Source organism: Diospyros lotus, chromosome 5 (assembly GCF_014633365.1).
Source record: "Diospyros lotus cultivar Yz01 chromosome 5, ASM1463336v1, whole genome shotgun sequence".
NCBI lineage: Eukaryota > Viridiplantae > Streptophyta > Magnoliopsida > Ericales > Ebenaceae > Diospyros > Diospyros lotus.
The window spans coordinates 4,922,366-4,946,240 of record NC_068342.1 but is presented as its reverse complement, the minus strand read 5'-3'; the positions used below and the strand labels follow the sequence as shown (position 1 = coordinate 4,946,240).

The following is a 23,875-nucleotide window of genomic DNA, read 5'->3' as shown; positions in this document are numbered from 1 at the left end:
TTTTCTTATCATTGCTTTAGAGAGAGGTGCCAATCACAAATCACAATACACAATGATGATAACTCAACTTCAGTACATATTAACTCAAGTAAAAAGGAATATGGAAACTAAAATTTTAGGTCTAAACAATTCAGAGAAAGCTGATACTCTCGTACAAGTACAATATATTGATTGGCTTCACCATAAGGTTAAGCTAATGCACACAACCAGCCTAACTATAAATAGGTCCGAATGAACCTAATAAGATGTTTGGCACAATGCTACAAATTGTCCTAAATGGGTAGGCATTATTTATGAGATGACTCCACTCCAAATAATGGCACATCAGAAGGAGAACCAGTTGTCAAATGGGAACTGCACTGCTCCAGCCATATTAATAACCGTAATTGGAGCCATAGGCTGAACCGTAGCCTCCGGTTTGGCCTCCAAGTCCGGCATTAGAAGGTGGTGACTGATACATTGAGCCTTGTGCATAAGGGTTATAGCCTTGGTCAGAGGGCGGCACACCTGTTGGGTTAGCTGCAGCAGCTGCTGCATCAGCCATGAAATTCTGCGAGAAATATGTCATCAGCCGGCAATCTAATTAAACAAAAAAGGTAAAGAAACAGAGATATTTCAGTTCACATATAAACAGAACTGTATAAAAAGAACCAAGGAAAATGAACCCCCCCAAAAAACAGGAAAAATGTCTGGCAACAAAAACGTAAGTCCACTACATATATCAGTTCAAAGTCACTGGTTTAATAATTAAACATGTTTGAAACCCACAAATGTCTATCAAGCGGGTAGGGGTAATCAATTTAGAAGTCAATTCAATATGAATGATACAGTAAATCTGGACAACCATTGTGCAAAGCAATATCCCCATCCCATAACTTATGCTAGATGACTACTTGGTTTACCAACACTGTCGGGTGTACAGAAACGGTAACCAAATTGTTTGAGGAACTCCCAGCTCCCAACCACCTTCCAAAAATTAAACCCATACTGCAACCCACTACCCCCGTCTTTGCCAAAATCCATCCTAATTGCCCCTACCATTCCATTCAATAAGTCTCCACAAGCCTTGGAGAGACTTGCCACTTGTGGGTTGGAATAATAAACCAATCCTCCAAATACCTAAGCCCCTTTCATCAAAATTTACTACCAAATGATATGTCAGAAAATAAAATAAAAAAAGAGCAAAATAATAATAATAAGTAGATAAAGTTTCTCTTTAAGTTTTCCAGAAATTGGAAGAAAAATTTGCCACCGTCACCACACGTGTTACAAGTTATTGTTAGAAGCAATAATTATCTAATATTTAAAATCAATTATTTAAGGATTTCCCTTCCTACACTAGTGGCACATCATCAAATTGTTTTATAAGTTCATTTTGCTTCTCAACAATAAGAGTTCACTGGGATTGACATAAAATTTAGACAGATAAGAAGCACAAAAGAGGTAACTACTATTCCAACAATGGTTATAGCGAAAAAGACATGAGCCCATAAAACTTAGAAGGTATTAGTCCTTAGAGCAACTCTAAGTATAACATTTTGCAGAGACAGTAAGCAACAAATTAAACAGACGGAACTGCATCTGCAATCCGTAGTAAAAGGAAATGTGAAAATGGATGAGTCAGAGGTAAGAAGAGTTGCCTGAATCAATTGCTGAGCCGTTTGGACTTGTGAAGCAGTTCCATTGATTTCAACTGTCATTTCGCCAGGAACATCCCTTGTTTCTTGTATGGTAACAGTTGCTCCACTAGCCCGTCTAATATAGCTTATGCTTGCACCAGCTGTACCAATTACAGCATCAGCATAAGATAACGGAATCTGCATTTGCTGTGTGACCTGCAAACATCATCAATGTAAACAACTTCACAGCTCCAAGATGAAGAAAAATTATTCACAGTTCACTTTGGCTGGGAACCCTAGCTAGCTTAGTCTACTAAGACTTCATTTGGAAAGGCTTCAGGCCATGATAAATACAATAGTTTTATAAGTACTTTAGTGAAACTACACCTCACTACCCCCACCCTGGGGATATTTTAACCCAAGGCCCCACCATAATGTCATTTTGTGCTTCAATTTAGGCCAGCTTAATTAGAGCTTTTACGAAGATAGGATGCATGAGACTCAATGAAGATGATCTGGTCATGTGGCGGAAAAGATCAATAAAGGACCATGTGAAGAGTGAGTGAACGGAATGGAATAAATATCTATCAAAGAGGTAGACACTTAGGTATTATATGAGTTGTAAGTTCTTACAAAAGTAAGGTTATAGATTAAAATAACTGATAAGCTAAGAGGTACGCACTTAGGTATTATATGAGTTGTAAGTTCTTACAAAAGTAAGGCTATAGATTAAAATAACTGATAAGCTAAAAGTCATGTAGCTGACTGCACAAAGTGAGATAAAGGCTCAATAGGTTGCATATGTTGTTGTTACTTCCACACACTTAAAGAGGTATTATGAGCTAGAAAAAGTAACCTGATCCATAAAGCATAAGCATTACATGTTGTTAAACTCTCTAGCTGAGAAGGTTCAGGTGTGATAGGCAAATCATTCATCATCATAACTGCTGGTGGCATAGCATTAATAATATCAATTTACTTTTAAAAATTACATTAACAATACAATCCATGTAAAAGAACAATGTGGTAAATTTTATGCCGGATGCCCTTCCTAATGCAACCCTCTCCTCTAGCAAGGGAATGACGAGATAAAGTTCCAACACTACCTTAATATGGAAATACTGAGATAACAGTGAATGAAGATATTTGATATGGTCATGTTCCATCAGATAGTTAATATATTAGTTAGGCAAGCAATTGATCACTAGACATCACCATAGTTGGTGGACACCATACAAATCACATCTGGCATAATTTCTAGGAAATGATACTTGACAGCTAAGCATCCATCAAGTTCTATCGATTATTCCTAAGAAGACAATACAAAGGCACCTGTGAGCTTATACTCAGAAGAAGACCACCCTTACAGGGAGGCAAATTCAGACACGGGATGTAGTGATCTTTCCTTAGGAACAAACTAACATGGCAACTTAAATAAGAAAAAAGATGTGAAATCTAAGACAGTAATAATTAATGGATAAATATACACATGGCAAGTTAAATAAGAAAAAGAATGTGAAATCTAAGTCGATAATAATTAATGGATAAATTTATACATATGCATAGTTGTCTATAAGGTGTGCACCTCACTTTGTGGCACAAGGCACGCACACCTTTTGCTCCTAAGCCATTTTTTTCCTTTTTTATGGGCTTGTTACAAACTAAAATATCTAGAGGAATTAGACGAAATTTAAGAAAACAATAAAACACCCATTATTCAGTTAAATAATGTTGGTTATTTGTTATATGATTTTATAAGTTTGCATTTACCTCTTTATAGGTATATATTGAAAATAATAATCTAAAAGTATTTTTGTACAGATTTTTTAAATGTATGCCGCCCATCCAAAAGCCTCACACAAAGGCTCCAAGCACTCTTGTGCCTTAGTATGCCTTATGCCTTTGACAACTATGTACATATGTACAAATATCTCCATATCTTACCATACAAAAATAGTAAAAATCTTTTCCACATTCTATCCCTGATATCTACACCTAGTGGAAACTGTGGAATTAAGATTTATGATTGTTGTTATTTTTCACACTACATATTGGAAAAGTCAAGTGCACAAAAAGTCCTGATATCCATCTAGAGGAGCTATTCAGTATCTATTGAACAACTGTCTACATAAACAAGTTGAATGTTTTGGTCCTAAACTTTAACGTTAAAAAGCAGGAAAGAAAGAGGGACTAATAGATTTAAATCCACTTGGGGCCTTATCTCATCATTGGCCCCTAAATAATTTTCTTTGAACCAACAACACTTTTCGTGCATAAGGGAAGGATGTCATATTACATATGTCCTCAATATTTCAGGTGGGTAATGATTCTTATAAATTAAAGAAATACAACATGCTTGGATGCAGGATTTATGTGTTGATAATGCAAAGAAGGATGCAGCACCTTCTTATGAGAGTTTTGCCTTTTAGCCAACTGTCAACCTCATCAAATTCAACTAGTCAGAACAAATCAGGCTGACATCTACAAATGTTATTGTTTTGTTCCTCTTGGAGATTTTTTGCTATATTTATAATTAGTACTTTCACCACCAAACTTGCATGCTAGATCCCTACATTTCAGGACAATACATACATTTAAGTTAATGAAACAAAAATAAAGTTCCTTGTAGAAAAAGGGAGGTGTTTATAAGCATGCACAATTCTGCCAGCAGCTTATGATCCAGAAATTTTGTAAGACATTGCTCAGGATGAAAATAAAGGTATACTAGATCCCGTTTTGGCTTTACCCATTCAATCCCACATTTTGGTCAAGATATATGGTTATGAAATCCAGGTTCACATGTAGTGTTGGCTGACTATTATGCTGATGTTTATCATGGACATAAAAACTCAGATGCCTCTTACACGTCCAACTTATGCACACATTATTTGCAGTCCTGCTACTGAACTAAATTCCCATATACAACAGTCTGCAGTTCTTTGTTAAAAGTACTAGGTGTAAAGAAAATAACCTGTGTTATCATTGAAGGTGCTGGCTGAGCATTTGATGATGAGTGCATATTCAACGGAGCTTCTCTTCCATACGCAGATATACCCTGATGAGGCTGCTTTCCTAGTGGAGGTGGCATATCAGGTGGTGGATAATAATTGTCCATTGGCCTTTGAGGTGGCATGTAATGGGTATTAGCTCCATAACCAGGTCCTCCACCAGCATTTGGAGGAAAAGCCTGAGGCGGTGGACCCCATGATTGGGGTGGAGGCATGTGTTCCATCTGAGGATTTGGCATTTGCATCTGTTGAACACAGCTTATCAGTTGGACTAGAAACAATTTATTCAACTTCTCAGTAATTAAGTTCAATTCCTTTTTCTCCCATGCCAAGTTAAATAAAATAAATCAACAATGGAAGACAACAAACTTACTTGCATTTCAAACAAAGGAATAATACTTCGATCAACTAAAAATTTCTTCAAGTGAGAAGCAATTAGTTCAACTGCCTTGTGTACTCCTGCAGGCTCTCCTACTATCTCAACAATCCTATCATCTTGAAGAGCAAAAATGGGCAGGTCTTCTGCAGCATTTCAACATTTGGAAAGGATAAGATTTTCAGATTTAAGTAACCTAACCACTTAAAAACAGTCAAAAAATGAAGGACTAAAAACATAGGAATTGATAGAAATGTATATTCCACAAAGATTACAACCAAATTTCTGCACAATATAAATGAAAAAGTTGGGTAAGTTTAAAAAATAAGCAATACAGACTGTTGTTCAAAACATAGTGGAGATCAATAGAATGGGTCTCCTGTTAAGCAGAAGCCAGAATATGTAAGCAATGATAAAACCTAGAAAGAGGGAATTTCTGTGAATTCAGTGTTTAAATTGATACAGAGGTTGACCGAAAACAGATGAATAGATGCAAGAGAATCAAGAGATAGAAAAATAAGTCTTGCGAGTTTCAGTTCTTCATGTTACTACTTCAAATCATGGGGTCCACCGCCTTAGACAGGGAGGATGCAGCAGCAGTCGGCACAAGGTGAGGCGGCGACTAGGAAAGTGGCGAGCGGCGGCCATGGAAAGGGGAGAAGAGAGAGCAGAGGAGGCGGCCAAGGGTGAGAGGTATTTTCATCATTGCACGTGTGTATGTGAAGCTGAATGTGAACCTCTCAGGCGATGTAGTAAAGTCTTTATTTATCTTTTAAAAGAGGGTGAAAGAAATACCATGTGCCTTCACAAAATGACCAATGCTCTGAGGAGATTTAACTTTTTTAAGTCTTCAAAGTTAGGGGGTAGAGATCAGTATGGATGATGAAATTTCTCATGTGATTGTTGATTTTTTGGTCTTCTTTCTTTGGAGACCCACTCTTCCAGATTTAGATTTTAGAAGCCTATCAGAGAGGATATGATGGATTGGTTAGAAAAAGATGTCTTTGATGAGTAGGTTGGTTGTTGAGGCTTTGAAAGGGATGAGTGGGGAAAAGCCTCTAGTCTTGATGGCTTCCTTTAGCTTTTTCTTAGCAGTGTTTCATGATGCGTGTAAAGAGGTTTTAGAAGTGATTAAAGAGATTTACTAGTATAGTTCTTTTTTATAGCTAATTTATTTCTGTAGTTCCTGAAGGGAGTGACCAAGAGCTTAGAGATGTTTAGCCCACTAGTTCTATTGGAATTAGGTACAAAATTATTGCTAAAATCCACTCTAAGAAGTTGATATCAGCCATTTCTTATGCAAGCCTAAAGATTCTGGGAGTCTGAGTTCTATTCCTTTGATTCTGGAATGGAGGGCTGGTAAGCTTAAAGATTTTAGGCCAATAAGTCTTATTTGGACAACAAACATAACTGTAGCTCAAATCCATTATAGCCAATGACCCTAACTTATCCATACATGTAAAACACAGGTGTTTGACAACTGACAAATGCTTTTTCGCTAGCAATTCCTGATCAATGCAATTAAAACCAACAAAATAACTAAGCCACTTACAGTAACCGGTGTGTGTTTCACAACAAAATTACAGAAGATTGGGCACAATGGAGAACCTTTCCCAACACATGCAACAGTAACCAGTGATAAGTTTCGTAAAAGCCCATAAAGTTCTCGGTTGGGAATAGAAAACTCACTTCTACTTGAGAGAACAGATGGGGAAGAAAATGAAAATATAAATTCCAGAACAGAGAAATCAGAACATATTACAGCATTGGAGATGTGATGAAGAAACCAATACCAAGGATTCTAACAATGCAACTAGATGCTTCTTGAATAGATTTGACAGTGGCTCCTTGTTTTCCAATTAAACTTCCTGCTTGAGCAGCTGCCACCAGTAGCCTAGTTGAAACCTTGCCTCCAGCAACAGGAGGAGCATTAGAACCACCACCCTCCAACCCATCCACAACACGCTTATGAACCCTGAGCAGGCCATCTACAGCTGGGGGAAGAGAAGCATCAGGCTCCTCCTTGGCAGATACCATAACCTTCCAGTAGGAAAGGGAAAATATAATTAGAAATGATTTATTAGCATTATTATGTTTACTCCATAATCCTTACTTTTTGTCACTGTGCTAGCCTGCTAGGTCAAGTTCATAACTTCATACTACAGAATGGAAGTTGGAGAGGTATCAACTCTTTATTTGTAATAGAAAAAATGGACACATCCTTAAACATTGCAGCCACAATTATCTGAAACAACATAACCAAAAAGAATCTATCGAAAAAATGACCACAGAGATGAAAACCAGTGTGCATGTGAGAGAGTATAATACATGCATTCAACATTCAGCCCCAAAAAAAAAAAATTAAAACTGGATATGTATTTATGACTCTGGAACACAAGTAAACAGTATTATGTAACCGTTGAAGAAAACAACACAAGAAAATAGGAAAAGGAAGTGTCTTCAAAACATATAGAAATTGAATGCAAGTACGTCTTATAGACATGATTGTCTCTGTTAGAAACACATGAGAAACTGAGGGTGAAAAACTGAGGTGTTTGGGGGCCCCCCTCCAAACTGACATGAGAGATAACGGTTTTATAGAGAGTACGACCATGGGTGAAAAACTGAGGTGTTTCCTTCGCTCTCTCCCTTCTCTTGGTTCTTCCAGAATTCCACCTGCAACTAAGTGCCATTATGTTTCCGATTTCTGAGCCTCCAATTCAAGTGGTCAGTCTAAACTGAGCAATGATTCCATTGCCCACCATATCTAAATCATCCATAACAAATTTCTCAGCCCTTCAAAATAATTTGAACCATCCAAATACTGTTCATGTGGTATATTTTATTGCACCCAAAATGTGCTATCTAAAGCTTATTGTACAAACTGTAAGATGTCAGTTTTGTGGCGTGGGGAATTGACATTGAACTAAGAATGTAAATGATCTAAGTGACTCCAGTACAGTTACTGGGATGACCTTTTAATCAGACTGCTTATCCATAGCAAGAAAACATCTAATGCATCCAGGAGCACAAATGAATTGAGGAGCTTGGGATTTCATTTTAAAGTATGGAAGACAAGGGAATTTCACAATTTGAAACAAATTGCAGCCAAAAACTGCAGCTAGATATCCAATGCATTTGGAAAACTTTTAAGGGACTCAAATTAGCACTGAACATGGAGAGGAATATGCAGTCCGAACCAAGGGATTTGCTATCAGCTGAGGAGATAGCTGAAAATATGTTTGGTAAAATCAAAGGGCTTCTAGATCTGCCGCTGCTCAATGAGGGGATAAGTCCAAAGGTCTGAACTTTCAAACATGGTGGATTCAGAAGAGAAGTTTCTATTGATGATCAATACTAGGGAGCAAGGAAGTGTCGTGTCTTGAATGTAAATTAAACGGGGAAATATAGCTTGGCAATGTCCTTTATCAAAATTACAATTTAATCTAGAGCAAAGGTAGTTCAAGAGGTGACGAACAATAAAATTTTCACTTAGGTTTTAGAGAACCTTCAATGACAAATATTTGGATGAAGATGGTAACACATTTCTTTCTCTTGTTAGAAACCCACTTTAGTTTTGCAAACCCTAGTTCTGAGTGGAGAAGAAACCAGAAAGGTAAGTACTGATGGGGGCATCAGCATGAACATAGTCTGCATCTACTAATAAAGAAGCTAAAGTTATGGAAGAACCACATCCTTGGCAGTAGATAGCATGGATACTTTCTATCCTGTAACAAGCGAATGCTTGTTCTCTCTCTCATAGCTATTGTGGTGATCCTGTGGAATGCAAGCCTTCCTACTATTTCCATAAACATTCTTCTCAGCGATTCTTGGTCCTTAGTTGTACGAACAGGCTATGCACTTTGGTGGAAAGCTAAGCTTTACATCCAATAACAAACATAACATTTGCAACTTACAGATGCAGAAAAACAAACAAGCACTATCAAGAGCAAAAGCCAGGTATGGCTGCTAAAAGAATAAGAAAAAACTGCCTCATAGTCTTACAAAAGAAGATATTTGTAAGTATTTTCTTGGCCAGAGAAAACAGGAACCCAAAAACCATATCTCCTTTAAGTTGCATCCAGAAATTCAGATGTCGCATAGGTGTCACCAGATGAGCAGATGCCCACACGTTGTACTTTTGGTTGGGGTCACCCCCTTCCCAAAAGTACAGGCATGTGTAATCAGTGCATGCCTGGAATAAAAGGTACCTATTTTCCACCTCTAGAATGTCATAAATGAATAAGCAAATAAACATTTAGGTAACTACCCCTCAAAAGCACATGATACCTATTCCCCTTAGCACTTATTAAATGGATATATTTGAACCCCATACCCAAATTAGAGTCTTTGACCATCTTTACCGAAGATTGAAAGGATAATATGCTCACATTTGGCAGTTATAAAAGACCACATCCCATAGAAATGGAGATAGAATCTTTTTTTATTCCCTTAATTTTTTACTTCAAATAAACCCTAAATCATATGTTAAATTGTCATATTTGGTAGTATGCATTATATTAAATGTTCAAAATGTAATCACAAATTCATTTGCATGTAGTTGAATCCTGATGTCTATCTCAATGAATCATCCTTTTAACAAAGGTCACTTTTTGCCTGTTAGGGAAGAGAATAGTTTGTCATGGGAATAGTTGGATAATTGTTTATACGGATATTTCCTTGTTGAGATCGCATGTAAAGGCAACATTTGCTTAGGGCATAAGGGGAATGATAACTTCACACCTCACATTGCCTTGTCTTGTTACCATAGTCTATTCCAAGCTAGCTATATTATGCGTATTATCAATTATTTCCACACAAGGCAGGGAGATGATATCTTGAGCACATTGGCTACATCCCAACACTCTTAAAACTAGAGAGAGTTTAAAAGACACGAAAACATACATTGGGACTCTGAATTGATATCAAATGCAAATAGTCTACAACCCACCCAACAGAACATGAATAACTTAAAGATGGAGCACCTTCAAGCATTGACTTCCAATATCACAACCATAAGAATGGTTGACACCAAATCTGAATAGATCGATTAGTTGAGTAAAAATAGCCAAAACAGAATGGCATCTATGACAGTCAGTTATGCCATTTGGCCTTTTAACCATGATTAATTCACAATTTGCATTGTTATCTTCAACAGGCTCATGCTTTAACAAAACCAAGAGGGTCTCCATAGTCCATACAAACCCCAAGAGAATCCAAACCCACCACATGCAAATGAGCTTATGTTGTTCAAAAATATTCTTCTGTAACTGATCATAAGGATAGTACAGAGAACTCTTAGCTCTTTGCTTAGCCTAAGAATTACCCAGGCACCAAGTTTGCTTGGTCCAAAGTTCTCAGTGCCAAGAAATTTTTGCACCAATATATGTCTTACCAATTGAAAAGAAAATCATTAGCAAGCATGATGTATTACTTTGTTGATAATGAACAAATCAAGACGTACTTTAGTGTCAGGAATCCGAATGTTCTATAAAGGGATTCCTTATTCTTTTTTGTGGCAATTAGTGGGTGGTTGTACCTTCAGGTAGCTGTTTGGGTTGTACCCTATAAATTGTCTTGGCGACAACCAAACACTGCCTTAGGATTGGTATATAAGCAACTAACCCAGCCTCATGAGAATTATCCCGAATTTCCAATCAATTCCAAATCTCTCTCTCTCAATTTCTCTCCCTCCCAAGCCTTCTTTCTCTCTCGCTCCCGCCCGTTCTTCTCTCCCTCCATTCTTCTCTCATTTTCTCACCCTAGTTCTATCCCAATTCTCATCGATTGAAGAGAATTGGTCCCGTCATGTTCAAGATCCTGACAAAGTGGTATCAGATCAATCATTCCTTGGCTGTGAGTCGGGCGATTGTGCGGTGATCACTCGGCAATTGTTGGGATGGTCAATTGAAGTGAGGCAAGTAGTAGTGATTCTCAGGTTTAGTTCCAGCGATTCAAGGCGGTTCCTAGTTCCCCTGTCTGTGAGGTCTAGCCATGGTCGATGATACATGGATGAAGTATTTCGAGTCACAACTACAGCAAATGAACTCGACGATAACCGATCTTCAATGGCACGTGAATTCGCTAGAAGCCAGGTCCAGTAGGAATCATGAAGCAATTCTCGTGACGGATCAAAAAATTGAAAGAGTGGATTGGAGGGTTGAATCGATTGAGGTAACGATGGAAGGCCTAGCACAAAAGTTTGATGGCTTCATGATGATGTTTGCGATCCAGCCTCAAGTAAGTATCTCTCCCGATTTTCCTCCTAGAGAACGAACTAATCCAATTCTTCCAGGATTCAGACCAGCTCCTCCTAGGACAGCTGCTCCGTAGAATTGGAGAAGGAACCTGCTGCAATCAAAGAAAATTTGGAGGAGAGGACTGTCGGAAGGCGACAGTTAGTACCGGCCACACAAAATCTGTCGTACTTCCTGATCCTGAAGTTGGATATTCCGATGTTCGACGGGTAGAATCCGAAATGGTGGATAAGGTGTTGTGAGAAGCTATTTGCGTTGTATCGTATACCCAAGCAGCAAAGGATCACCCTAGCCTCTGCGTATTTCAATGATGTAGCAGACTCATGGTTTCAAAGTTGGATACGGATGCAAGGTACTTACAATTGGCCAGACTTTGTTCAAGAGTTCTGTGGCAGATTAGGAGACAAAAACATAACAGATATAGTCGAAGAATTTAACAAACTGAAACAAGAGGGGTCTGTCCAACAATATCAGGTGAAGTTCGAGGAACTGAAGTCCTTGATGCTTAACCTCAACCCATATTTAACTGAAGCGTACTTCGTCTCAAGCTTCATTAGCGGCTTGAGCAAAGAACTACGGCCTACAGTCAAGATGTTACAACCAAGGACGGTTAAACAGTCAGCGGACAGTGCTAGGTTGCAGGAATTATTGATGGAAGCACTCATGAAAAAACAGAAAAATCCTTGGAGAGGGGTACACATGAATCAAAGGAGCTCAAACAGGGATGGCTAATCAGGAAGCTAATAAGGAATCCATGTCCCGATGCTTTGAAAATGGAACAATTTCAGCCATCACTGCTATCATTCCAGATTGGTTTCAGGAGGTTACAACCAGCTATGAGAAGGCTACCTGGATTAAGGAACTGCTGGAGCAGCTGGTTATTGATCCATCCAGCAGACAAGGGTATACAATAACCAATGGCTTGATACGATTTCAGGGAAGGCTGGTGATCGGGGACTGTGACCAACTGAAAGCCAAAATCCTGCAGTCCCTGCATGGATCCCCTTTGGGAGGTCACTCGGTAATACATATCATAAGGTAAAGCAGATAATTTACTGGCCAAATCTGAAGAAGTCTGTGATAGATTTTGTGATGACATGTGATGTGTGCCAGCATTGTAAACCTGAGACAGTGGCAGCCCCTGGACTGTTGCAGCCATTGGCATTGCCGGAACAGGCTTGGGTAAGTACATCCATGGACTTTGTTGAAGGACTACCTAAATCTGAGGGCAGGGACTGCGTCCTTGTGGTGGTAGATCAGTTTACAAAATTTCCACATTTTCTGAGCCTTTCACACCCATTTACAGCCAAGGAGGTGGCCCGAACATTTTTGGATAAAGTTGTCAAACTACATGGAGTTCCAGGGTCCATTATTTCAGACGGGGACAAAGTTTTTATGAGTTTATTGTGGCAGAAACTGTTTAGAGCTTTGGGTGTAAGGCTGCATAAGTCTACTGCATACCACTCCGAGTCTGAGGGCCAAACAGAGCGGGTGAATCAATGTTTGGAGACTTACCTACGCTATCTCTGTTTTGTGCAACCTAAGGGCAGGCATAAGTGGCTTCCATTGGCTCAGTGGTGGTATAATTCTTGTCACCACAGCTCCACCAAGATGTCCCCATTTGAGGCCCTATACGGCCATAAACCCCCTCTCCTACCTGCCACTCTAGAATCTACATCAGTAGCTGCAGTTGACTCCCATTTACAGCAACAACAAGAAATTCTACAGGTTCTGCTAAAGGAATTAGCAACTGCTCAAAACAGAATGAAGCAGTTTGCAGACCGAAAAAGAAGTGAACGGGAGTTTGCAGTGGGGGATATGGTCTATTTCAAGCTAACACTCTCACCAAAGGGCTCTTTCTCACACAGATTTCCAAACTCAGTCCTAAATTCTATGGGCCATTTCCGATTGTGGCTCAGTTTGACACTGTGGCTTATAAGCTCCAGCTGCCTCCTACTACTCAGATTCACCCAGTGCTCCACGTCTCAATGCTCAAGAAATCAGATGGAGCACAGTCAGTTAGTTCTTCCCTGCCTACTTTTGTTTGTGATACTTCACCTCCAGTAGAACCGGCTCCTATTTGCTGACACAATTCCGTCAGGCTGCCAGGCTGCTATCCATTTCTTGAGGACAAGAATTATTATTATTTTTTTTTTTTTTTTTTTTGGGGGGGGGGGGGGGTGGGGAGGTGAGTGTCAGGAACCCTAATGTTCTATAAAAGGATTCTTTATTCTTTTTTATGGCAGTTAGTGAGTGGTTGTACCTTCAGGTAGCTGTTTGGGTTGTACCCTGTAAATTGGCTTGGAGCCAACCAAACACTGCCTTAGGACAGGTATATAAGCAACTAACCCAGCCTAATGAGAATTATCCAGAATTTCCAATCAATTCCAGATCTCTCTCTCAATCCCCCCCCCCCCCCCCAAACCTTCTTTCTCTCCCGCTCCCTCCTGTTCTTCTCTCCCTCCATTCTTCTCTCATTCTCACCCTAATTCTGTCCCAATTCTCATCCATTGAAGAAAATTGGTCCCATCAGATTTAAGATCCTGACATTTAGCTCGTGTGATTTATCACTTAGGTGTGCTTTCTTGTGACACCAGGTTCTCCCCTCTTCCTTAAATAAACTCTCAAGAAGTTTCTTCCAAATTTTTTTCTATAGGTTTTGCTTTGATCTTCAGAATTGGAACCCCATATTAAACTCATCATTCAACCTATAATCTCAAAATTAAGCACTAAACCCATCACCGACCATTTCAATTCATCAATAATCAATTTCCCAGCCTAACCAGACACTAAACTCTTGAAAGTAGCTTAAAAGTATGGATGTACTCTTCTTGGAACCCATCCACAACACTCCAAACAATGTAAACTTTGTAGTCATTAACCTAAAATATTCGATCCAAATACCTGAAACACAACTACAAGAATCTCAATTGCCACAAAAGCTCACTCTATTCAACCCCCAGGTAAAAGATAAGATGATACCGGTTCTCTTCCCTCTCCTTTGGAAGGTATTATGAATAGTTGGTTGACTTCCAAAGCTTAACCCACTCTGAGGTAAGCAACAGTGCCAAGATTCATTGTTCCTAGATTGTTGTAGTTTGGCTAGCAAGCAAATGTTTTCCTGTTCTTTCTAGTAACAAGGTTTGGTATCTATAAATCAAATGTAATCCTCAAAACCAAGAATTTATTCCTTGATGGCTTTTCTTGGCATTCTTCACTCTTATTCACCAATTGGGAAAAGGACAGATAATTGTAAATCAACAGGGTCTATTATATTCCCTCATTCTACAAGGTCCTATGTGTGTGAAAAAGTTACAGAGTTGTTTCCTTTGAATTTTTTTTGGTGGCCAAAAGCTCCTCCCAGAGTGGCTTTTATCATTGGACGCCTCATTTGGCTCTATTCTTGCCTCTGATAATCTAGGGAAGTGGGGTCAGGTTTTGGTTGATTAGTACTATGTCCACAAGGGAGATGATGAGTAAGTTAATCGTTTACTTTTTGCAGTACGTGACTTGTGATATTTGGAGCATCAAACACCAGATGATGAGTAAGTTAATCGTTTACTTTTTGCAGTACGTGACTTGTGATATTTGGAGCATCAAACACCAGATGATGAGTAAGTTAATCGTTTACTTTTTGCAGTACGTGACTTGTGATATTTGGAGCATCAAACACCCCCCCCCCCCCCCCCAGGGGTGATGTCCTGATTACCATTTTGAATCTTGGAGCAGAAAATTTCAGAGTAGGAGGTTGTTTCAGTTTTGGGGGGGGTGAATTGCTTTCTGCATCATGAGGCAACTTTGGCACAAAAAGAATTTGAGAGCTTTGGGTGCCCGAGTCCTTGTATATTAGGGAAACCATTCTTGCTTCCCTTTTTTCATGACTTGAGTATGGGACCCTATTTGTTCCTTTTAAGTCTTTGTTCCTTTTTTAATGAGCTCATGATTCAGTAGTTTTGGTCTCTCCTTGTATGAGGTTTGCCCCCTTTTGGCTGTTTCCTCATATATACTTTTACTAATCAGGGGAAAAAACGGGGACAGGAGGAAAATGCACTTTGATTGGGTAATTAATGGTTATAGTTTTCAAAAATATAATAAACTAATTGCAATATAAATATAGGGTATTAGAGATAACCATGTATGAGAAACAAATCAGACATTACAAAAATGTTTTCCATTCAAAATGCACAAGTACTTTAGCAATTTTATAATTGTAGAGATGCACCATTACATTGATCGAATATTTGAAAGCAAGTCAACATGAAAACAATAGCCTTTTACATAAAACTTCTTTTTATAAGGATAATCCTTTCATCTAAACTTTTCATGCTACTTCTCCAATTTTCATGTGAATGTAATTTCAAAACAGCATAGTAGAATGTGTGTTTGCTAATGCACTATGAACTACCTGCCTCATCGATCCAGGGGCGCCTTTCGTGTGCATCATCAGTAAATTCTACATTAAAAGACACAGATTCCTGTCTCATGCATTTATATATTTTATTCTTGTGGATGTACTAGTATTTACTTTAAATCAAGAATTTAGTGTCAGTTACATTTAAAAGCAATAAACATTAATTTGTGGGAGATTGGACTTCAAGGTTAAAAGTCGGTTTCTAACTGCTAGTAAATTAATTGAGTGGCATTGGTGCCCTCCCATACTACTGTAAACACAGCCAGAACCTTCTCGAGGAGTCTTTAGCATTAACAAGGATCTCAAGCATTTTTTAGTGTGTTTAACAATGTGCGGCAAGAAATCAATCACCCGGATTCTGAATTTACCAGATAGAACTCGGAGCTTCATGCTACACACGTTTGTATGTGTAGAACTGAATTTAACCAGATCAACTTTTCAACGGTTGTAATGCTCAATGCTGATCTCTGCAGTCTGGATCTTTGATTCTTCAAGTTCGAAAACATAATGGTAATTGATCCTGCATTGACTCATTTATGTCATTGCAATGACAGGAGCCTTTCAATTATCACTTCTTGCTGAAATGTCCTCTTTGCTCCTTTGCATATACTTTTTTTTCTTTAGAAGTAGCATAATCCTAACATGAAACTACACTTTCAAACTATAAGCTATGACAACTTCATGTTCATATTTAAGCTCTAGGTTCATTGTGTTATATATAATATGAAACCAAATGCACATATTCTCTGACTTTCAATAACAGAGAAGCTAGAGAGCAGTAAACAATGGCCATAGAGGAAGGATCTATACATATGGTACAAAGAGAAGTACTTCCTCTTGAATTTACAAAACAACGCATGGGTATATAGTGCATCACTTCAATTTACGAATTCCTACCATCCAGAACGAATTGGATTTTATCTGATGTCAAATTCAAAAATACTAATTGTGGATTGCGGTGCCTTCAGTTTTGGCTGACCATTCCTTTCACCAACTTATAGTGATAGTTAAAGAGATTAAATAGCTTACCCTAGATTTTCTGATATATATATTCTAATCTGATTACTTAAACTACATAAATTGTACCAGGAAGAAAACAGGCATTTGGTATTCTATCTTAAGCACACAGAAAATCCATTATTATCTATTATTTTGCATTTCTACAGCATTTTTTCCAGTGTACCATAGTTCCAAATTTCTTCACGATACAACTTCTCATATTCGACAAATTTCCACATTCATTGCAGGTGCTCAAACAGTTAAAGCATTTGGAAGGTCACCATGTGCCTAGATTGTTTTGCACGTTGTTAAACATCCAATTGCAACCAACAAGGTTGAAAGAAAAGAGTTCTGAGGATTTGAACTAGTGGATACCTTCATGGTTACATTCCAGAACATCTCAAGGATGTAAACTTAAGGACAATGAACAAAGTATACCATCAATAATGTGTAAAATAGCAACAAGAGAGCATCACAAGAGTTTCAAATAAAATGCAATTAGGATTAGTGAATTATACCCACCAGGCTGTCTACAATTTCCTATGAAAAAATACACCAAGAAGAGGTACAAACTTACAGCTCGTTCTGTTGTTCCTGGAGGACCGTCAAGAATTTTAATGCGGGCTCTTGTCTCTTCACACATTTTCTTTATGTATTCTCCTTTGCGTCCAATGATACTACCAACCTTTTGCACAGGTACCAACATTCGGAAAACACTCTCTCCAGGCCACCCAGGCCACCTTTTCTCACTAGCTGCAGTGATTAAATCATCTTCATGTTCTTGTCTTTGTTCAGGTTGCGAGTTCTCGGGTATTCCATCAATATCGTGTTCACCAAGACTTTGATCAAGATCAGCCATAAGCTCTACACCAGGAAAACATGAAACTTTACATATTACAAACAATTGTACTCCACAGTCAGAAAAGAGTGGGAATTAATTCAAAGTGCTCCATTAGATTGTGAACCCATCCTTATAATTTCCTCTAATGATAATATGATTTAAATATTAAGAAGATTGAAAGTCAACCAGATAGCAGAAGAGGACTACAGGAAGGCTCAAAGGCAACACCATCAAAAATGAAAAAACAAAATAAGGAGGCAATTGAGAACACAGACTTGCAGTTTTTAAGGGTTTCACACTTAATTTAAAAGGCAATTTCACTTTGTAAAGAAAAAAAATCAAAAATATAAAACATATAAAAACTAGCAAAAGGCCCCAAACCTTTTTTTTTTAACGATCAAAGTTCACCAATTCAGTTATGTCTGGGTTTTGATCTATAGCGCCTAAGCCAGCCAAAAAACCAAGATTTCTAGAAAAGCACATATTCTCTTCCAACACTCTAAACCAGACTAACAAAAAAATCAATGACCACCAGCCAAAATCAAAGTTGGTAAACACAACTAGAGAGAAAACAATAGCATACAAAGAGATGGTTGTCTGCACAAAAAAATTTAAAAGGGAATTCAATCAGATGATTTATCAAACAATTTCAATTATGGTATCCAAAAGTTCTCATTCGGTCATTCCTACAAGCACACAGCACAGTAATGACACGCCATGTTGATGTAGCTACTATTCCCGGCACTTGACACTTGCCAGTTATAAAAAGGTGTTATTCATTACAAGTCTAATCTTTAATACTACACCCATCAAATCAGGAAATTGAAGAATCACAAAACATGTAAGGGTGCTTATAGTGCCAGCAATTACTTAAGTCTCAAAGCCTTTTAATCTTAAGATGTTACTTATCTCACATGACTTCTCTCCTAACACTTGATACCCAATAGTCAGCAAAATTCAAGCAGGAGTATTCTCAATCTTTGCAGCAGTATAACTTCAAAACAGGGCCAAATTCAAACCACAATATGCATGAAGCTGCTGACCTTACCTTGTACATCTTTACAAGCTTTCCAATTCTTATTAAACCCAGACATTTAATCAAAGACAAAATTGCTATTACTTGGGGAGGTGCTTTATCCATCAAAAGCTAGCTTGAAAGAGTGTTTTCTTATCTATCACAGATCCTTTGTCACTAATATGACTACATAAAAATTCTACAAAATACTGAAGCCAGAACCTTTATTGCTTTCCTTTAAATTTTCCAATGAACTTTGATAGGATACCAAATAGCAAATCCAAACAACAATCAAATATCAATAGTTTCCAATACTTTTCAGCAGAAAACAAGAACAAACCAGGGCATTCGAGAGGCCCTTACTCTCCCAATTCTTCTATCAAAAACTAGCTACCGTCTCCCTCTTCTTCTCAGCTCTTTATACTGCTCCTCTGCCCCTTTCTAACCAAATTCCCTTGCACATGCAGATTATTCCCTCAACCTATGGATTACAAAACTACCCCCATGCGCACAAGCTGGTTGTAACAACCTGCATGTGCTAATTCCCTATTCTCCCCTTCATGCTTGCTGGTCTTTGGTAGGTCCGGTACACCGGTGGCCTATCAAACTTCAAACATGACGACTGCCAAAAGATTTCATAACTTTAGGGATGAAGTCATTCATAAGGAGTGATATGACCCTTCGATTCTAGGGCGCAACAAATTTGGCAAACTCTAATTTTATGAAGAACCCAATTCAAATGAAACATAGATATTACATTTAGAAGTAACCGAAAAGATTTTATATCAATGCCCAAGGGCAGGTCTTACAGGATAAATTGAAAACAAATCACAACGGAACAACTTTGACGCATAATCCTGTCCATTTCATTTTCAAAAACAGCAATTGAAGTGAAGTTACCATTAAAGATTAACTCTGTCATGACCCTAGGAGCAATAAATAGGTAATATTGTAATAGGGTTATAATAGTTTATAGGAGATATTTTAGCAATTGGTTAGAATCACATGGGGGTTGTTATGCATTCAGCTAGCAGCCAAATAAGCCTATGTAAAGGGCTAATGGAAACGGATGGGATTTTCATGTTTGGAATGATAATTGAATATTCTCATTTTCTCTCTGGAATCCTCTCCCATTCTCCCTCTCGTTCCCGTCTGCAATTCTCTCTCATTTCCCTCTAATTTCTTCCCACATTTCTATTCAATTTCCCCCTCCAATCGTTCTATTCTTAATCTTCAGCATCTAGGATCCTTTCGATTGCCAATCCGATCCTAGGCTAAACCCTAAGTACATGACAAATTGGTATCAGAGCCAACAGTTCTTGGTTGCCGTTCTAATTCGATTTGAAGGTTGATGAAATCAATTTTAGTGATTAAACCAGGGTCCTGAGATTCAACGGAAACGGCAAGTTCAAACATGCCAGTGAGCTTGGTTGGTCTCTCGACTGAGAATAAATTCTCGACCATGATTTAGGAAGTTGTAACCATCAACCAAGGCGTGAAGTGGACGTAGATCTGGATGACCTAGAATTTGTAGCGATCGCGTGCAGATCGCAAGCAAGTCTGGAGGTTGTTGATCCATCGTGTTAGTTGGTTCTGATAGGTAATTCAGTTGCAAATCAAAGGCACTGAATTCAAGTGACTTCTGACACTTCTTGGACAATGATTGGGTGAGCGATTCTCCTGGGTTGATGTGAGGCGATTGTTGCTTGTGAACTTTGGGGCGCTCTTGTTCGAGTTTTGAAGACGAAGACAACAATTGAATCTCTGAATTGATTTCGACGCATGAGGAAGGGAGTGTCAGCTTGGAGCTAAAGGAGAACTGGGGGATTGGCTCGCGGCTATGACTTCGGTAATCTTGTCCAAAATCGAAGACAAGCAAGCCAAGAGGATTCACGACTGGAGCGGACGACGAGTGAAGGAATTCCGTCCAAGTTGACGACACTGATAGGTGAATTGGTTGCGGAACAGAAAGGATCGCAGGAAGCGATCCTGGGCACAACAAAGAATGGATTGAATAACAGAGTCGATCCATTCAAGAGGCTATGTTGGAGGCGACTTGGCCAATTGATTTTGACAGTGCCTTTGGTGACTCTTGGTTTGAAATTCAATAAATGTTGGTCAGAGATTGTCGTTGAGCAGACAAGACATCCCCGAAGGAAAGTCCGACGATTCATAGAAGTGGAATAGCAAATTGATTTGTGACTAATTTTTCTGAGGCTATTGTAGGTGCGTTTAGTAAGGCGAAGCAAAATATTCCAGCGAGTTGGATTGCCGATCATAACCGAAGGGGAGAAGTAACTCTTGGCTCAAAAGTTGCAGTTAGTTTTAACGGAAATTTCAGACAGCAACAGAAGGATGAGCAAAACTCCTGCTCTTTGGTCTTCGAAGTATGCCATTTGTGAAAAATCAGATAAGGGGAGCAATGCACGTATGAGACCATTGGAGCCTTAATTACAACAGAAGAATACTGCATTTTCAGTGGGATGTCTTGCTTGTGAAGCCTTGGAAAGCAATGCACACATGAGACAGTCGGAGCTTCAATGGCAGCAGAAGAAGACTGCATTTTTAGTTGGAAACAATAGGAATCATGAGCAATTTAGCCAAAAGCATCAGATATGGGGAAAGTTGGATAATGAGTCTAGCCAAGTTGACAACAAGTAGTGGGATACATGGAGCGTGCAAGGAATTCGACCGTATGTTACATGAGCAGCTGCAGGAGTTTGCGATGATACTGACTAAGAAGTATCACTACAGCTTTCCCACTGAATTCTTCAATGACTATCCTAGAAGTTTTAACTCAGAGGAATTCCTTAAAATGGAGCAGCCAAAGGAGAAGTCAAGATGGCAGGAAACCGATTCACTACTTACCTCCAAGGCGAAGTGGAAGAAGTATACCGGTTTAGGCAAAATTAACAAGGAAGATGCCAACTCGTTACCCCCATTAGCTAGTGCATGGGCTAAAGGATTTGGTGGTGTTCCAGATCAAAAGTTTGTGGGAAATGGAATAGCATTGGATTAGGAAAATCTAACTAAAGGACCATCAATCTACACAGATATAGGGGCTAGAATCCTTCCTCAGATTTTGAACCTACTGAAAGCTAAGGATTCTTTGGCTTGGATTAAAATGGGCAACGAGAAGGTGGAGATAGCACTAATGGGAGGATATCTTACCCCCAACATAAAAGGCTCTAGCACTGAACAATATGATAGTGTTGCTGCCATTTCAGAAGGGGCAAGCCAGATTGCAAAAGGTGCAAACCCGTAACTAAAGCAGGGATTTCAAGGAAGCGGGACACACTCGTTGAAAAGAGAGATGTTGATTTCTCTTTCAACCAAGAGAAATCTTCTACGAGTAATCACCACAAAAGTAGTTCTCGCCACCACCAGCAAATTCAAAGCGACGAGGAATTTTGGAAGCCGGTTGTAGCTGGGGAAAAGCTAAGGGAAGTAGCTGAAGAAGTCATAGGTTTTGCATAAGGGAATCAAATTCCCGCTGCTGTGTTGGTTCTTCCTCCAGTTGGCAAATTCGAATGCTTGTCTATTGCATTGATGAAAGAGCAGGTGGCTAGAGAACTAGTTAGTCAACCCTCTGGATTCAAAACAGCCAACATCGAAGATGATGAGAAAAGGGGAACATATGTGGTAACTAGTTGGATGTGTGAGTTTCAGAATGATCGTCGTTTGAAGGCTGTAGGATTGCGGGTTTTAGTTGCTACCTATGGCAGGGAGCAGCTAAAATTCATTAAAGGCGCTTGATGTGGACATATTGACAGGTTTTGGCATCACATTGGATCCTCAGACTATGGGTACCGACAATCTTAATTTGGTAGCTATAGCAAACCCAAGGGAAATGGAATGTTACTCCTTGGAGATGGATGCAACCTTGACTGCAATAATCATCATTTTTGTTCCAATTGATGAGAACCTAATAATGAAGAAGAAGAAGAAGAGACCTAGAAGGGAAAAAAAATAAAGAATGATGAACCACATAGAAAAGGTTGGGATTGGATGAAGAGCAATGGCTGCAAATTCTTGGGGACAAGAACTATCTCGAAGATGGAGAAATTGTCATAACCCTATGAGTAATAAATGGGTAATATTGTAATAGACTTATAATAGTTTGTTATGAGATATTTTAGCAATTGGTTAGAATCACATGGGAGTTGTTATGCATTCAGCTAGCAGCCATATAAGCCTATATAAAGGGCTACTGTAAACGGATGGAATTTTCATGTTTGGAAAGATAATTGAATATTCTCATTTTCTCTCTAAAATCCTCTCCCATTCTCCCTCTCGTTCCCTTATGCAATTCTCCCTCATTTCCCTCTAATTTCTTCCCCCATTTCTATTCAATTTCCCCCTCCAATCGTTCTGTTCATAATCTTCAGCATCTCAGATCCTTCTGATTGCCAATCCAATCCTAGGCTAAACCCTAGGTACATGACAAACTCTTTCCCAGCCAATGAGGCAGCACATCCACCTAGCTAAATTAAGTTGGGCTTGATCAATCAGTTAAGAAAAAAGACCATCCATAACACGTTCAAGCTCCAGTATCTCAAACTTTCTAAATCCTACATTTTTTGGTTTAAGGCTATGAAAGGAGAACCAAGCAGTGTTGAAAATAACTTGGATTAAACAATACGGCAAATCATCGTCCAGAATCCAGATAACAAACAGAAGAACAATAGAACAAAAAAATGGGGTAACCAACTAAACAGTCAAAGAGCTAGAAAGAAACCGACAAACGAGACGAAATTAACTGGTTGAATCAGCCCAAAGAACACTCTACAGCAGATAAAAAAATGGAACCCTGAACACAAAAGCAAACAGCTATACTCCTCTGCGTCCATCGAGAAATAGAACTGACTAATCCTAAGGCAAAAGGTCGAGAAACTCAACGCCACCATTCTTGAACAACTTGGAGCCAGGCCACTAAGAGTCAAATCTAAACCTAGTGATGTCCCGAGAGAGAGAGAGAGAGAGAGAGAGAGAGAGAGAGAGACGGAGGGAGAGAACGCCGTTCTGCATTCAACTTGGGTATTGAACTGTAACCGGAAAATAGATAAATCAAGCAAAGGGGGCAGGCAAGCACTGTAAAGCGAATAACAAAACCCTAGAAACCTTTACCCAAGTAGCATCCATGTTGACTTACATAGGAGAACGAGGGCGAGCTCAGCAAACCGGCGACGGCGGCGGGCACTAAAACCTTCGGAAAGAACAGCTGCACGGCTACCGTTCGTTTGTAGGTTTTCGGAGCGTGCGTCTGGATGCGCCTCCGTACCTTTGTTGAATTTTTTTCCTTCTCCCCTTTCCCCGATAAAATTTATGCGAAAATGCCGACCTAATAAT

The 23,875-nt window shown here is 39.0% G+C and overlaps 1 protein-coding gene across 1 annotated transcript; it reads right to left on the bottom strand.

Annotated features, from left to right (window-relative positions):
- Nucleotides 1-56: 56 nt before the first annotated feature.
- On the bottom strand, nucleotides 57-23,855 carry LOC127801340 (flowering locus K homology domain-like). The gene is made up of 7 exons (XM_052336352.1): nucleotides 23,679-23,855; nucleotides 17,248-17,534; nucleotides 6,797-7,043; nucleotides 5,001-5,149; nucleotides 4,591-4,872; nucleotides 1,641-1,835; nucleotides 57-550 (listed from the first exon to the last, which is right to left on the bottom strand). The coding sequence occupies exons 2-7, from the start codon at nucleotides 17,527-17,529 to the stop codon at nucleotides 374-376; spliced, it is 1,332 nt and encodes a 443-aa protein (XP_052192312.1). The 5' UTR covers nucleotides 17,530-17,534; nucleotides 23,679-23,855; the 3' UTR covers nucleotides 57-373.
- Nucleotides 23,856-23,875: the final 20 nt, after the last annotated feature.